This window comes from Bubalus bubalis, chromosome 2, assembly GCF_019923935.1.
Source record: "Bubalus bubalis isolate 160015118507 breed Murrah chromosome 2, NDDB_SH_1, whole genome shotgun sequence".
In the NCBI taxonomy this organism is placed as follows: Eukaryota; Metazoa; Chordata; class Mammalia; order Artiodactyla; family Bovidae; genus Bubalus; species Bubalus bubalis.
Genome location: NC_059158.1, coordinates 183976189 through 183992698, shown reverse-complemented (window position 1 = coordinate 183992698; position 16510 = coordinate 183976189). Strand labels below are relative to the sequence as shown.

The 16510-nt window shown below is 49.6% G+C and overlaps 1 protein-coding gene and 1 non-coding gene across 9 annotated transcripts in view; one reads left to right on the top strand and one right to left on the bottom strand.

The window, feature by feature from the left end:
- Positions 1 to 1086: 1086 nt before the first annotated feature.
- KIF17 (kinesin family member 17) overlaps positions 1087 to 16510 on the bottom strand; it is a 50262-nt gene continuing 34838 nt past the window's right edge. For 2 of the 8 annotated variants that reach the window (XM_045164653.1, XM_045164657.1), the window contains 4 exons: positions 6373 to 6631; positions 4671 to 4741; positions 2692 to 2809; positions 1087 to 1790 (listed from right to left, as the gene is read on the bottom strand). In XM_045164653.1, the coding sequence (XP_045020588.1) occupies positions 1612 to 1790; positions 2692 to 2809; positions 4671 to 4741; positions 6373 to 6631 (627 nt within the window). In that variant the 3' untranslated portion in view covers positions 1087 to 1611. Of the gene's footprint in view, positions 1791 to 2691; positions 2810 to 4026; positions 4513 to 4670; positions 4742 to 6372; positions 6632 to 16510 lie in introns of those variants that run through there. The other 6 variants (XM_045164654.1, XM_045164658.1, XM_045164655.1 and 3 more) reach the window with 5 other exon arrangements.
- On the top strand, positions 9821 to 9892 carry TRNAG-GCC. The gene has a single exon. It is a non-coding gene; the product is annotated as a tRNA-Gly (tRNA).

The window sequence follows — 16510 nt, the reverse complement described above, 5'->3', positions numbered from 1 at the left end:
CTATCTCATTTAACCTTCACAATAACCCTGTGAGGGCTTCCCTGATAGCTCCAGTTGGTAAAGAATCCGCCTGCAATGCAGGAGACCCCGGTTCGATTCCTGGGTCAGGAAGACCTGCTGGAGAAGGGATAGGCTACCCACTCCAGTATTCTTGGGCTTCCCTGGTGGCTCAGCTGGTAAAGAATCCGCCTGCAATGCGGGAGACCTGGGTTTGATCCCTGGGTTGGGAAGATCCCCTGGAGATTGCACGAAGAACTCTATACACTATCTCATTTAACCTTCACAATAACCCTGTGGGGTTGGTATTATCCCCATTTCACAGATGCTCAGTGTGAAATGAGGCTCAGGACAGCACCAAAGCCTTTTCCCTCAGACTGGGCCCCTCCCACAGAGCAGGCCTGGGATACAATGGGCAAGGGGATGGGTCAGTCTTAGGCAACTGGGATGGCCTGGATTCATTTCTAGCGATGTTAGCACGCACGTTTCCAACACAGCCCCCGAGGGCATCAAGACCTGGGTCTTCTCTGGACCTCAGCCAGATGTGGCCCCTATTTCCCAAAACAAGGAGTCTGCTCTCCTGGGTCACAGATCCTTCCAAGAATCTAACACCGGTTCCATTTATATGCTCTCTGCTGAAAAAGCTGCACTTATACTCAAAATTGCAGGGAGTTGCAGAGACCTGGAGCCTGCAGGCTGTTAAGAACCCCTGCTCCAGGCTTCCCTGGTGGCTCAGTGGTTAAGGATCGGACTGCCAATGTAGGGGACACCGGACAGATCCCTGGTCCAGGAAGATGCCACATGCCACAGAGCCACTAAGCCCATGAACCACAACTACTGAAGCCCGTGCGCCCAGAGCCCTGCTCTGCTACAGAAGTCACCACAGTAAGCCTGTGCATCGCAACGAAGAGGAGCCTCCGCTCACCCCAACTAGAGAAAGCCCGTGTGCAGCAGCGAAGACCCAGCACAGCCAAAAGTAAACACAAACGTACATACATACACAAAAGAAGCCCTGCTCCAAAAGAGCTTCCCCAAGGAGGCCAGGGAGGGGCCGCGGGGACGCTGTCTGAGGACCGGAGAAGAGCAGTCGTCGGTAAAAGGCAGTTTATTAGGGCAGCTTAATGTGGAATGGCCTCCCCTGGGCTGCAGACCAGCTGCTCCAGGACCCCTGGGCCTGCCCCACAGGGCTTCCCCACCAAGTGGGGCCTACTGGACAGAGGAAGAGTGTTCAACTGCCAAGGTGCTGATCTTGATCCACGTGGAAGCTGCTGGACTCTGCAGGATGCTGATGAAGGCCTGGAGGCAGAGCTGAGGTTTCTGAACCCAGGGAGGCACGGAACCGCACTGGTGGGCACGGCGGTGGGCCGATGGGAACACTGGTGTGGTGTGGGGAGCAGTTATCTCCAAGGATGGTCCAGGCTCCGAGGGGCTCACACCCTGGGCAGAGTGGGCTCTCTGGGTAGCAGAGAGGGGAGTGAGCCTTCCCAGGGACAGGCCCCCTTGGGTGCCCCGGTCACTGTTGGGGGCAGGCGGGAGGAGGCCTGGCTGAAGCTGCCCTGGGGAGCCTGGTGGTCTCACGGGAGCCCAAGGGCAGGGCGGCAGCCGGCAGTGTGTTCACAAAGGCTCACCGCCAAAGCTGCTTTTGCTTTTCTTACGCTTGGCCTTGGTGAAGGGGATGTCGAGGGACTCGAGGCGGAAGGGCCGAGGCTGGGGCATTTCCAGGGCCTGGGCAGGTGGGATGGCAGAGCCACCGCCGAGCGGGGAGCTGAGGCCTGGTGGGGAGCTGTGGTATGCTGCGGAAAAGCACAGAAGGGAGACACGCTGTTGGCCAGGATGTGGGGGGTGGAGAGGAAAGACTGTGTGGGGTACAGAGTCTGGTCCCCCCGCCCCAGCCAGAGGCCCTGGGACCCCAGGCTCTGAGAGCTGCTCTGGCTGAGGCCTTGGGCCCAGCACTCCATCTCTGCCCAAAGGGTCTGGGCTGCGTGCATGAATTTTCAAGCTTCAGACTGTGCAGCCTGGGGTGTCAAGCCAGACAAGCCTGCTGCAAAACCCTGCTCCGTCACTTCATGGGAGGGTAACCTTGGGGAGCTGCTTCTCTCAGCCTCGGTTTCCTCATCTGCAACATGGGCACGATGCCAGGTACTCATGGGATGTGAGTTTCTTCACGGTCCAGCTTTCCTCTCCTTACTCCTCACCTCCACTCACTCTGTCTCTCAAACAACCTCAGGACAGATCTGAGGTTTGCTTTTTAATTGGTATTGGATTGGAAGCTCAGTGTCTTTGGTTTCAGTTTTAAGAGCAAAGTGGCTTTCAACTCTTGCTTATAATATCATGTTTTGCTTTTGTGGTCCTGATTGCCCTGCTTTGGGAATGAGTTGCCATCTGAAGAAGCTGGTGAGGAACTGACCGAGTCCTGGGCAAGCCCAGGCTGGGGCCCGGCCATGTGCTAAGGGCCTGCTGTGTGTCAGGAAGATAGAGGATCCAACTTGGCACCTCGCCCCCCAGGAAATGGAGGGGGACAGGAGATGGGAGGCACTCCCCACCTCGTCTCACCGATCACAGAAGGAGGCAGCTCCCCTCACTTCAGAGCGGAGGAAACAGGCTCAGAGAGGGAAAGGGGCTCCTGGCCCGGCCTGTGTGACTCCAGAGCGCTCAGGGAGGGGCTGGAGGGCAGGAGGCAGGCGGGATGCTCACCCAGGCTCTTCATGGGGTCCGTGCCGAGGATCTGGCTGGCCCGCTTGGGCCGGAAGTAGTTACTGGCTATGTTCTCACTGTCACTGCGACTGAGCATCAGCCTGTAGCGGTCCTCTTCCTGCCAAGATTCCAAGTCCTCCAGGTCAGGACCCCTTGTTTGTGCACTTCCTGTACCCTGTGCCCTGACCCGAGGCGGTTCTGCGGGCTCTGCCAGCCTGAGCAGCGGGCTGCCCTGAACCTCACTGCCCACGTTGTGGTACCCTCCACTCCAGACCCTAACTCCTGTGGTGGGATCCAGGCAGCTCAGGGCAGCAAGGAGGCTGGCCGTCTCCAGTCTACACACGCTCCTCCCCACCCCCACCTTGGGACAGGAAGCACCTTATTCCTCCTGCAGTGCTCAAAACCAGGCCCATCAGGGGCAAGGAAAATACTACATCCCCCACACCCAGGACACAGACTCATATAACAGTGCGCAGCTCACGAGCTCATTTATGATCATTAGAACTGGAGTCCTCTAACACTTTCTGTCACCAAGCCTTAGTGCTTTTCACTGCTGCCGTGGATCTGTTTTCTTCAGCCCGAATCTCGTCCTTCAGGGAACCACCCTTCACCCACTGGACATGGTCATGGTGGGTTACGCGTTCAGGGCACCCCAGCGGCAGCGGCAGCAGCAGCACTGCCGCCTGCCCATCCCCTGCTACACATCTGGACACGTGGCCCGGAGTGGGCCAATCACAGAACGACATCTTTGGACATAGTCATTGGTCTAAGAGTAGGCCCATGACCCAGGCAGAGCCAATCAGAATCTTCCCACAAGCATTGGTTTAAGGAAGCTCCAAAAAACCGTATCTCTCTTCCTCTTGGATTACCAATTGCTAGCAGCGATCTTTCCCGCCACACAGAGAAGGCCTGCCTCCGTCCAAACCTAGGACTCCAGGTGAAGCAGAGCCAAGAGGTGAAGAAGCCACACAGAACCAGGACTGGTTGGGCCCCTTGATCCAGCCATGCCTGAAACTGGTCCACTTAACACAGACCAAGAAAATCCCTGTTTTGCTTATGACTGTTTGCTTTGCATAGGTATCCATCACATGGAACTAAAGCATTCAAATATAACCCTAGATTCAGAATGGCTTTTCTCAGGAACAACTTTCCTTTTCCTTTTTTTAAAACCAAGTTAGGGAATCAAAAGCAGCCAATCAGTGCCTTAGACCAGCCTGAGTTGCTCACATGGAGATGCTTGGCTGGAATTCATCAACCTGCGAGTGACCTTATCGTGACTGCAAAGGTATGTTCCATGTAGGTTTTCCAAAGTATCTGTAATGGTTAATGGTGAGGATCAGCAAATTATACAGTCTGTGGGTCAAACCTGGCCCACAGACTGTTCTTGGAAGCGCTCTGGACACAGCTGTGCTCAGCCATCTACATACGGCGGGGGTGGGTTCACACTGTCTGGCAGGGCTGAGAGCTGTGTGAGAGACCGCCTAGCACCCAAGCCCTGACATGGTTGCTGTGTGGCCCTTTAGAGAAAAGTTGGCTGACCTCCTTTAAGGCTGTGTATTTGCTGTAATACAAAATAAAGGCAGTATGAAGTAAAGTGACTTTAGAATCACAGTGACTGTTTATGGAAACTTTTGAGGACGCTTTCTGTCCAAGAGTACCAGCCGGGGCCCAGGAAACCAGGATGAGCTGTTTGGTCTCTGGGTTTGCGGCTGAAACCTCTATCCTTCACCAGCAGGGTGGGCTGCCTTGAGCCCCTGCTCCTTCTCTGGTCTCTGCACACACTAAAGTGCCTCTGAACGAGGGCCAGAGCAGCTATGGGGTCTAGGTGCAAAGGGTGACATAGACAGGGCCCCCGCTCAGCCCCCTGATGTAATCCTCAGGTCGCCTGGAAGCACAATCCAGTTCCTACAGCCCCCCTGGCCCACCGCACCTTGGAAGCCAAGCTCCCCGCTCCCCACTGGCTCTCCCAGAGACCCTACCATGCCTGGTTCGCCGTTGTCCTCTGCGGAAGTTTTGCGGGCTGGTCTGGTCTGTGGCCCTGTTGAAACTGCTATGAGAAAACAGAAGCTGAGGTCACTGCTGCCTGGAAGGAGGGCCAGCAGGGCTGGGGGAGAGGCTGGGTGCTCAGGCAGGCCTGGCTCGGGCTTGGAGCCAGGGGAGGACACTGCCCAACCCTAGAGAGGGGATGGCTCTGAGAGACATCAGGAGGGCTTAGGCCGAAGCAGCCATTCCCCTGCCTCCAGGCAAGACTGCAGGTGGGCCTGGGGAGACAGGCCAGCGCTGCCTGCAGCCTGCGAGGAAATGAGGCAGCTGGCGTTTCACCGGGGGTGGTGCCAGGCAGGGGTTAACAGTCAGCCGCGTGTTGCTCTGGCTAAGCCACGAATAAAATGCCATGGGAAAAGAATGAAAGCAAGATAGAGCAATTAAGTATACTCTAAACAAAAGTTCATCGGCTCGATGAGTTGGGGTCGTCAGGCCCTGCTGAGCCAAGGAAAAACAGTGTGGGCCTTGGAACGCTAGGTGAGTGCAAGTTCAGAATACTGTTCACTGCACACACCAAGATGTTTTCCCCAAAGCATGTGCGGGGTTAGGGCCTCCAGCAGGGTGATACCCTTTGCACGAGAAAATAACGACAGTTCAAGGTCATCAGTAACGTGGGACTCGGGACGGGGCACACAGGAAGCTGATCTTATCGTAGCACCACAGATACTCTCTGCGTGCCGAGACGCTAAATACAAGTGACGTGGCTCCGAGGAACAGCGCTCTTGACCCCTGAGATCTTGAGTCCCCCGTCCCATCTTTAAAACTTTAATTCTGTCTCTAGTTTCTTTCTTCCAAACTGTGTGTCGCCCCACTTTTGCTCCCTGCCTGCTGCGCTGTGCCCGCCAGGGTCATCAGAGATGAGGACCTAGGTGAGCACTCCCTGAGCAGGGGGCGGATGGGTGCGGCCCCACCAGACCCGGGAGCCTGTAGCTCCCTGGATGGGCGGAGCCGCTGGAGAGGATCCACTGCAAATCTGAGCCTAACCTGAGACTCAGTGAGGGCTCGGTGGCTTTCAGGAGTAGCTCATCCAACCCCTTTTCTATGAAGATCAGGCGACCGAGGCCCAGAGAGGGACAGTGATCATCACAGGGTCACACAGGAGATCAGCAGCAAAAGGAGAAAGTGAGCCAGGCCTGCAACTGCCCAGCTCGCTTCTGTTCTTGGCCTACAACTCACTGCTCTGATTGTGACTCTGGATAAGTCACTTACACTCTCTGAGATGTCTCATACAGAAGACGGGTGAAAATATCCCTTCAAAGGGTTATTGCAGGCTGAAGTAAGGACAATTACGATCGTGGTAATTAAATGCATCAGGCACTTAAAATGTGCCGGGCATGTTTCCAAGGATTTTACACGTCATAAGACGTTAAGCCACCTAGCGATCTTTAAGGAAGGTGCCGTTATTGATCCCCATCCCACAGATGAAAACACTGAGTCCCAAGAGCTGACAGCGACTGCTGGAGCCAAAACTCCAACCCACGTGTGTCTGACTCAGGCCCCCGACATTCTGGGTACCCAGGGTTAGGGTTAGAGCCAGCTGGGAGGGGTGCAGGGCCCCCCCTGTCAGCCTGTGGGAGAGCAGACTGTGGAGAAGGGCGGGGGGCAAAGGAGGTGGGCAGCGACAGCAAAGCCCCTGACCTGCTGGGAGGCTGGTTTTTATGATGATGGGCTCGGGAATCTTCCAGAAACCATTGTCTTCATCCCAGCAGGACTCTCGTCTTATCTTCTCCAGGTTGCTATAGTTACAGTCCCGTCGAATCAGGGGCTGCACCTGCTCCAAGAGCTGCTGGAAGAGCAGAAAGTCACGTTCCTGCCGCCGGATGGTGGCCAAGTAATCGATCTTCTCCAGCTCAAACTCCGACTGCAGATCTTTGATCTCCACCTCTGCCGCCCGGAGCTGAAAACAAAAGATGAACAAGCAGTGAGCAGGAAAGACACCCAGCGGTTTCCCTCTCCTCCGCGCCCGCCGCCTGCCCCGCCCCCCGCCCATCAGTCACTCAGCCCCGCCCACTGATCCTCTCACCCATCCAATCTGATCGCCACCGTCTATCCTGTCATCCTTCCATTGATTCATTCCCTGTCCCTCCCACCCCTCCACTCAGTACTTAGATGAGCACCTACAGGGTCCGGAGTCCTGTAGAAAGCAGGAAGAGAGGCTGGTCATCCACTCCCATCACCAGCCCTCAGTCACTATCCGCACTCGTATGTTTTATTCAGAAGCCGTTTACAAGGCTCCACGTGTAACACTGTAGTTACCCCAGTCCTCAAGATCTCAGAGAACGGTACAAATTCTTTCTTCTAAAAGAAGCAGTAGGCGGGACTTGCCTGCTCGTCCAGTGGCTAGGAGATAACTGTCTGCCTGCGAACGCAGGGGACAGGGGTTCGATCCCTGGTCCAGGAAGAGCCCGCATGCCACAGCACCTGAAGCCTGTGCCCAGGGCCCGCAAGCTGCACCTGCTGAAGCTTAAGCACCTGGAGCCTGCGCTCCGCAACAAGAGAAGTCACCACAGTGAGATGCCTGCGCATAGCAATGAAGACCCAGAACATCCAAAAATAATAAACTAGTATTTTAAGAAAGCAGCAGTAGGCATACATTCTCAGACAATAGCCCTTGCTCCCCTCTACTGTCACACTTCCGTTGGTGTTCAGTCGCTCAGTTGTGCCCAGCTCTTTACAGCCCCATGGACTGCAGTGCACCAGGCTCCCCTGTCCTTCACCATCTCTCAGAGTTTGCTCAAACTCATGTCCGCTGAGTCAGTGATGCCACCCAACCATCTCATCCTTTGTCACCCACTTTTCCTCCTGCTTTCGATCTTTCATCAGGGTCTTTTCTAATGAGTCAGCTCTTCGAATCAGGTGACCAAAGTATTGGAGCTTCAGCTTCAGCATCAGTCCTCCCAGTGAATTTTAAGGGTTTATTTCCTTTAAGATTGACTAGCTTGATCTCCTTTCAGTCCAATGGACTTTCAAGAGTCTTCTCCAGTACCACATTTTGAAAGCATCAATTCTTCGACACTCGGTCTTCTTTATAGTCCATCTCTCACATCCATACATGACTACTGGTAAAACCATAGCTTTGACTATATGGACCTTTGTTGGCAAAGTGATGTCTCTGCTTCTTGTTATGATGTGACAAATACTAGACTTAAGAATCAGACCTAGCTGGGTTGAACCTAGGTTTCATATTTTTTGGTCTCTTGCTCAGGTCTGCCAGACTTGCCTTCCACACCCTCCTAAGCACAGTGACTCCCAACGCCAACAGTAGCCAAGCCCTCCCTCAGCCCCGTGACACCTTCGTGCACAGTCTGTTTCCTCACACAGCAAGGACAGTTTGACTAGTAAAGAAGGCTGTTGTAAATTCACGGGAACGATAATCACATGTAACCAACTGAGAACAGAGAATGCCTGGTAGGACTCAGGTGGGCAGGGAGCCATCAGGGAGGGGTGGGTACACAGGGCCTTCAACTAAATTAACTATGCTCCATGTATGCAGTTGGATGGTAGCTACATGGCATTCATGGTAACAATCTTTATGTATTTTTATACATTTATGCGCTCAGACGCTCAGTCGTGTCTGACTCTGACCCCATGGGCTGTAGGCTGCCAGGCTTCTTTGTCCATAGAATTTTCCAGGCAAGAATACTGGAGCGGGGTGCCATTTCCTCCTCCAGGGGATCTTCCCAACCCAGGGATCAAACCTGCATGTCTTGCGTCTCCTGCACTGGCAGGCGGGTTCCTTACCACTAGAGCCACCTGGGAAGCCTCTTATCCTTTATCATCACTCACAATTATTTTTAATTGAGCTATAACCCACATCAAACTATTCACCCATTTAAAGTGTACAAATCAGGAATTCCCTGGCAGTCCAGTGGTTAGAGCTCTGCACTCTCACTGCCAAGGGTCCAGGTTCAATCCCTGGTTGGGCAACTAAAATCCCACAAGTTGTGCAGCACGGTCAAAAAATTAAACTAAAAAAATAAAGCACAGGGCTTCCCTGGTGGTACAGTGGATAAGAATCTGCCTGAGACCGCAGCGGACATAGTTCGACCCCTGGACTGGGAAGATCCCACTTGCCACAGAGCAACTAAAGCTCATGCACCACAACTGCTGAGCCCATGTTCTAGAGCCTGTCTCCAAAACCAGAGAAGTCACCGCAATGAAAAGCCCACGCGGAAGAGTAGCCCCGGCTCAGCACAGCGAGAGAAAACCCGCGTGCAGCAGCGGCGACACAGTGCGGCCAGAATGGCTGACGGTGAACATCCGAGCGTGTGCTCATTGGCGACTTGTGTATCTTCTTTTCAGAAATATCCCTTCAGATCCTTTGCCCATTTTAAAACTGGGTAGTCTCTTTATTCTTGAGTAGATTGTTTTATTTTTTTCTAGACTCAAGCACCTTATCATACTATATGATTTGAAAATATTTTCTCTCATTCTGTGGGCTGTCTTTTCTCTTTTTTGATAGTATTCTTTAAAGCATGAAAGTTTTAATTAAGTCCAGTTTATCTTTTTTTTTCTTTTGTTGTTTATGCTTTTGGTGTAGTACCTAAGAAAGCATTGTCTAATTCAAGGCAATAAAGATTTAAACCTGTGTTTTATTTTACATGTTTAATAGTTTTACCTCATATTTGGCTTTTTGACCCATTCTGAGTTAATTTTTATATACAGTGTGAGGCTGGAGTCCAGCATCATTCTTTCGCATGTGAACATCTAGTTGTCCCAGCGCCATTTATTAGAAAGATCATCTGTTCTCCACTGAATCATCTTGGCACCCTGTTGAAAATCAACTAACTGTAAACGTGAGGGTTATCTCTGGATCTCCAATCCAATCGCATCGATTTTAAATCTTTACATCAGTGCTTCACAGCCTTGACGGCTGCAACTTTGTAGTAAATTTTGAAATCACGAAGTATGAGTCCTCCAACTTTGTTCTTTTCAAGATTATCCTGGCTATTCTGAGTCCCTTGAATTTTCATACAAACTTTAAGATCAGCTTGTCAGTTTCTTCCAAGAAGCCAGCTGGTTCTTTAAGAATGATTGCTTTGAAATCTGTAGATCAGTTTGAGAAGTACTATCATCTTATCAGTCTTCCCTTGTAGCTCAGTTGGTAAAGAATCTGCCTGCCATGCAGGAGACCCAGGTTCGATCCCTGGGTTGGGAAGATCCCCTGGAGAAGGAAATAGCAACCCACTCCAGTATCCTTGCCTGGAAAATCTCATGGACAGAGGAACCTGGTGGGCTGCAGTCCATGGGGTCTCAAGAGTTGGACACAACTTAGCGACTAAACCACCATCACCACCACCATCTTATCAATATTAAGTCTTCCGATCCATGAACATGGGTGTCTTTCCATTTATTTAGGTTTTCTTGTTTCTTCTTTATCATTTTTTTGGCCACACTGCACAGCACGCAGGATCTCAGTTCCTGGACCAGTGCAAAGTCTTAAGCACTGGACCAACAGGGAAGTCTCTAGTTAGGTATTCTTAATTTTTTCAACAATATAGTTTTTGGAATATAAGTTTTATACTACTTTTGTGAAATTTATTCCTAAGTATTTTATTTTTTTTGATGTATTGCAAATAAAATTGTTTTCTTAAAAAATTTATTTGCAGATTGTTCATTACAAGTGTATAGGCATACAATTGCTTTTTCCTTATTGATTTTGTATCCTGCTGATTTTGTTTATTGATTCCAACTGATTTTTTAGTGGATTCTTTTTAAGGATTTTCTGTTTATAAAGATCATGCCATCTGATAGTTGTGCCTATTCTTTGCCAATCTAAATGCCTTTTATTTCATTTTCTTGCATAATTGCCCTTGCTAGAACCATCAGTCTAATGTGGAATATAAGTGGTGAGAGTAAATACCCTTTTCCTATTTCTGAACTTAAGGGATAAGCAGTCAGTCTTTCACCATTGAGTATTGTGTTAGCTGTGAGTTTTTCCTGCCCTTTATCAGGCTAAAGAAGTTACCTTCCATTCATAGTTTGTTGAGCATTTTTATGACAGATTTTGAATTTTGTTAAATGCTTTCTCTGCACCTATTAAGAAGACCATTTGGGTTTTGTCCTTTATTCTATTGATATTAGATTAATTGATTTCTGAATGCTAAACCAATCTTGCATTCCTGGGATAAATCCTACTTCAGCATGGTGTATAATCCTTTGCATATGCTGTTAACAGTTCTATGAACACTTACAAGAATGTCTAGAGCATCAAAAAAAAGATGTCCTTTCATCATAGGGGAATGGAATACAAAATTAGGAAGTCACGAGATACCTGAAGTAATAGACAAGTTTGGCCTTGGAGAACAAAATGAAGCAGGGCAAAGGCTAACAGAATTCTGCCAAGAGAATGCACTGCTCATACCAAACACCCTTTTCCAACAACACAAAATACGACTTTACGTGTGGACATCACCAAATGGTCAATACCAAAATCAGATTGATTACATTCTTTGTAGCCAAAGATGGAGAAGCTCTATACAGTCAGCAAAAATAAGACTGGGAGCTGACTGTGGCTGAGATCATCAGCTCCTTACTGCAAAATTCAAGCTTAACTTGAAGAAAGTAGGAAAAACCACTAGGCCACTCAAGTGTGACCTAAATCAAATCCCTTATGATTACACAGTGGAGATGATGAATAACTTCAAGGGATTGGATTGGGTAAACAGAGGGCCTGAAGAACTATGGATGGAGGCTCACACCATTGTACAGGAGGCAGTGACCAAAACTATCCCCAAGAAAAAGAATTGCAAGAAGGCAACATGGTTGTCTGAGCAGGCTTCACAGATAGCTCAGAAAGGAAGAGACGTGAAAAGCAAAGGAGAAAGGGAAAGATATATCCAACTGAATGCAGAGTTCCAGGGAATAGCAAGGAGAGGTTAGTTCAGTTCAGTTCAGTTGCTCAGTCGTGTCCGGCACTTTGCGACCCCATGGACCACAGCACGCCAGGCCTCCCTGTCCATCACCAACTCCCAGAGTTTACTCAAACTCATGTCCATCGAGTCAGTGATGCCATCCAACCATCTCATCCTCTGTCGTCCCCTTTCTAAGGAGAGGTTAGAAAGCATCCTTCAATGAACAATGCAAAGAAATAGAGGAAAAATAGAATGGGAAGGACTAGAGATCTCTTCAAGAAAACAGGAGATATCAAGGGAACATTTCATATAAAGATGGGCACAGTAAAGGACAGAAATGGTATGGACCTAACAGAAGCAGAGGAGATTAAGAAGAGGTGCCAAGAATACACAGAAGAACTGCACAAAAAAGATCTTCATGACTGGGACAACCACGGTGGTGTGGTCACTCACCTGGAGCCAGATATCCTAGAGTGTGAAGTCAAGTGGGCCTTAGGGAGCATTACTACCAACAAAGCTAGTGGACGTGATGGAATTCCAGCTGAGCTATTTAAAATCCTAAAAGATGATGCTGTGAAAGTGCTGCACTCAATATGTCAGCAAATTTGGAACACTCAGCAGTGGCCACAGGACTGCAAAAGGTCAGTTTTCATTCCAGTCCCAAAGAAAGGCAATGCCAAAGAATGCTCAAACTGCCATACAATTGCGATCATCTCTCATGCTAGGAAGGTAATGCTCAAAATCCATCAAACTAAGATTCAACAGTATATGAACTGAGAACTTCCAGATGTACAAGCTGGATTTAGAAAAGGCAGAAGAACCAGAGATCAAATTGCCAACATCCAATGGATCGTATAAAAAGCAAGGTAATTCTAGAAAAATATCTACTTCTGCTTCATTGACTACACTAAAACGTTTGACTCTGTGGATAACAACAAACTATGAAAAATTCTTAGAGATGGAAATGCTCGACTGCCTCTCCTGTCTCCTGAGAAACCTGTAAGCAGGTCAAGAAGCAACAGTTAGAACCGGACATGGAACAACAGACTGGTTCCAAATTGGGAAAGGAGTACATCAAGGCTGTATATTGTCACATTGCTTATTCAACTTATATGCAGAATACATTATTTGAAATGCCGGGCTGGATGAAGCACAAGCTGGAATCAAGATTTTCAGGAGAAATATCAATAACCTCAGATATGCAGATGACACCACCCTTATGGCAGAAAGTGAAGAGAAACTGAAGAGCCTCTTGATGAAAGTGAAAGAGAAGAGTGAAAAAGTTGGCTTAAAACTCAACATTCAAAAAACAAATATCATGGCATCCAGTTCCATCACTTCATGGCAAAAAGATGAGGAAAAAGAGGAAGCAGTGACAGATTCTATTTTCTTGGGCTTCAAAATCACTGCAGATGGTGACTGCAGTCACGAAATAAAAAGACGCTTGCTCCTTGGTACAAAAGCTATGACAAACCTAGACAGTGTATTAAAAAGCAAAGACGTCACTTTGCTGACAGAGTCATACAGTCAAAGCTATGGTTTTTCCAGTAGTCATGTATAAATGTGATATGTGAACCATAAAGAAGGCTGAGAGAAGAACTGATTCTTTTGAATTGTGGTGCTGGAGGAGACTCTTGAGAATCCCTTGACAGCAAGGAGATCAAGCCAGTCAATCCTAAAGGAAATAAACCCTGAATATTCATTGACAGGACTGATGATGAAGCTGAAGCTCCAATATTTTGGCCACCTGTTGCAAAGAGCCAACTCGCTGGAAAAGACCCTAAAGCTGGGAAAGACTGAAGGCAAAAGGAGAAGAGGGTAGCAGAGAATCAGATGGTTAGAGAGCATCAGAAACTCGATGGACATGAATCTGAGGAACCTCCAGGAAATAGTGAAGAACAGGGAAGCCCGGCGTGCTGCAGTCCCCAGAGCCGCAGAGAGTCAGACGCGACTGAGCGACAGAACAAAAATCAACTGACTCAAAAATAAGGAGATTATCCGAGACTGAGTGGGCCCAGTGTAACCTATGGTAAGTTACGACCAACCTAGACAGCATATTCAAAAGCAGAGACGTTACTTTGCCAACAAAGGTCCGTCTAGTCAAGGCTATGGTTTTTCCAGTGGTCATGTATGGATGTGAGAGTTGGACTGTGAAGAAGGCTGAGCGCTGAAGAACTGATGCTTTTGAGCTGTGGTGTTGGAGAAGACTCTTGAGAGTCCCTTGGACTGCAAGGAGATCCAACCAGTCCATTCTGAAGATAAGCCCTGGGATTTCTTTGGAAGGACTGATGCTAAAGCTGACACTCCAGTACTTTGGCCACCTCATGCAAAGAGTTGACTCATTGGAAAAGACTCTGATGCTGGGAGGGATTGGGGGCAGGAGGAGAAGGGGACGACAGAGGATGAGATGGCTGGATGGCATCACTGACTCGATGGACGTGAGTCTGAGTGAACTCCAGGAGTTGGTGATGGACAGGGAGGCCTGGCATGCTGCGATTCATGGGGTCACAAAGAGCTGGACAGGACTGAGTGACTGAACTGAACTGAACTGAATGTAATCTATATACCACCATGTGGGAGAGGGAGCAGAGAGAGATGAGTAGAAGAGGTTCATTAAAGGAGATGCTTGGGAATTCCCTGGGGGTCCAGAGGTTAGGACTCCATGTTTTCACTGCTGAGGGGGTGCGTTCAATCCCTGGTTCCATAAGCAGAGTGGCACGGTCACAAATAAAGACAGGCTTCAGAGAAGTAAGTCAGGACAGCCAAAGAGATGGGAAGCAGGAGAGAGACTCTCCAGGCCAGGCTGTCTTTGGAGGGGGCCAGGCAGCAGGAAGTACAGGCTGCCTCTAGAAACTGAGCGTGACCATGGCTGACGGCCAGCAAGGAGATGGGAATCTCAGCCCTTCAACCACGTGGGGTTAAATTCTGTCAACAACCCCAAATAGACTGTCCCCTAGGATCTCCAGAAAGAAACGCAGCCCTGCCAACACCTCGAGTTCGGCCTTGGGGATTCTAAGCAGAGAAGCCAGCCATCCTGTACGTGGAGTCTGACCTACAGAGCTGTGGGAAGGTTTATTTTTAAATGTTTATTTACTGTTTTGCTGCGCCGGGTCTTCCTTGCTGGGCCGGCTCTTCTCCAGTCGTGGTGCTCAGGCTTCTCGTCGCCGTGGCTCCTCTTGTTGTGGAACATGGGCTCCAGGGTGCTCAAGCTTCAGTAGTTGAGGCACGTGGGCTCAGCAGCTGTAGCTCACAAGCTCAATAGTTGTGAGGCACGGGCTTAGTGGCTCTGAGGCATTTGAGATCCTCCCGGGATCAGGGGTTGAACCCGTGTCTCCTGCACCAGCAGGCAGATTCTTTACCACTGAGCCACCAGGGAAATCCCCTGTGAAACAGACAATTTGTGTTGTTTTAGGCAACAAAACGTGTGGCAATTTGCTACAGCAGCCACAGGAGACTAATGAAGAGCTCTGTTTAAAGCCACTTCCGTATGGACAGAAAAGTGTATTATTGAGTAAAAAAAATAATAAAAGCACCTAGTAAGCCGCCCCAGCCTTTAGCTCTGTCTGGCCGTTAGCACAACCGACACCACCTTGGGCCTGTTCAGCTCTTCCCGTCCTTCCACTGGCCCTACCCTGGGCTGTGTGTGTGCTAAGTCGCTTCAGTCCTATCCGACTCTTTGTAGCATCGTGGACTGTAGCCCACCAGGCTCCTCTGTCCATAGGATTCTCCAGGCAAGAATACTGGAGTGGGTTGCCATGCCCGCCTCCAGGGGGTCTTCCTGACCCAGGGATGGAACCCGCATCGCTTCTGTCTCCTACACTGGCAGGAGGGTTCTTTACCACTAGCGCCACCTGGGAAGTACTGTGTAGTAAATTTCTTCTGTGCGGCCAAGGGCTTTGTAGTTGATTAGTTCAGTTCAGTTCAGTCGCTCAGTCGTGTCCAACTCTCTACGACCCCATGAATTGCAGCACTCCAGGCCTCCCTGTGCATCACCAACTCCTGGAGTTCACTCAAATTCACATCCATTGAGTCGGTGATGCCATCCAGCCACCTCATCCTCTGTCGTCCCCTTCTCCTCCTGCCCCCAATCCCTCCCAGCATCAGAGTCTTTTCCAACGAGTCAACTCTTCACATGAGGTGGCCAAAGTACTGGAGTGTCAGCTTTAGCATCAGTCCTTCCAAAGAACACCCAGGACTGATCTCCTTTAGGATGGACTGGTTGGATCTCCTTGCAGTCCAAGGGACTCTCAAGAGTCTTCTCCAACACCACAGTTCAAAAGCATCAATTCTTCGGCGCTCAGCCTTCTTCACAGTCCAACTCTCACATCCATACATGACCACAGGAAAAACCATAGCCTTGACTAGACGAACCTTTGTTGGCAAAATAATGTCTCTGCTTTTGAATATGTTATCTAGGTTGGTCATAGCTTTCCTTCCAAGGAGTAAGCGTCTTTGAATTTCATGGCTGCAGTCACCATCTGCAGTGATTTTGGAGCCCAAAAAATAAAGTCTGACACTGTTTCCACTGTTTCCCCATCTGTTTGCCATGATCTTAGTTTTCTGAATGTTGAGCTTTAAGCCAACTTTTTCACTCTCCTCTTTCACTTTCATCAAGAGGCTTTTTAGTTCCTCTTCACTTTCTGCCATAAGGGTGGTGTCATCTGCATATTGTAGTTAATAGATACTGTTCAATTGTGATTAAGTCCCAGTGGTCTCTATGCCCTGGTAGTCGCCAAAGAACGATGAAGACCTTCACTGACATATTCCCAGTGCCCACAAGACTAGTCGCTGCTGCTGCTGCTGCTAAGTCGCTTCAGTCGCGTCCGACTCTGTGCGATCCCACAGACGGCAGCCCACCAGGCTCCTCCGTCCATGGGATGTTCCAGGCAAGAGTACTGGAGTGGGTTGCCATTGCCTTCCCC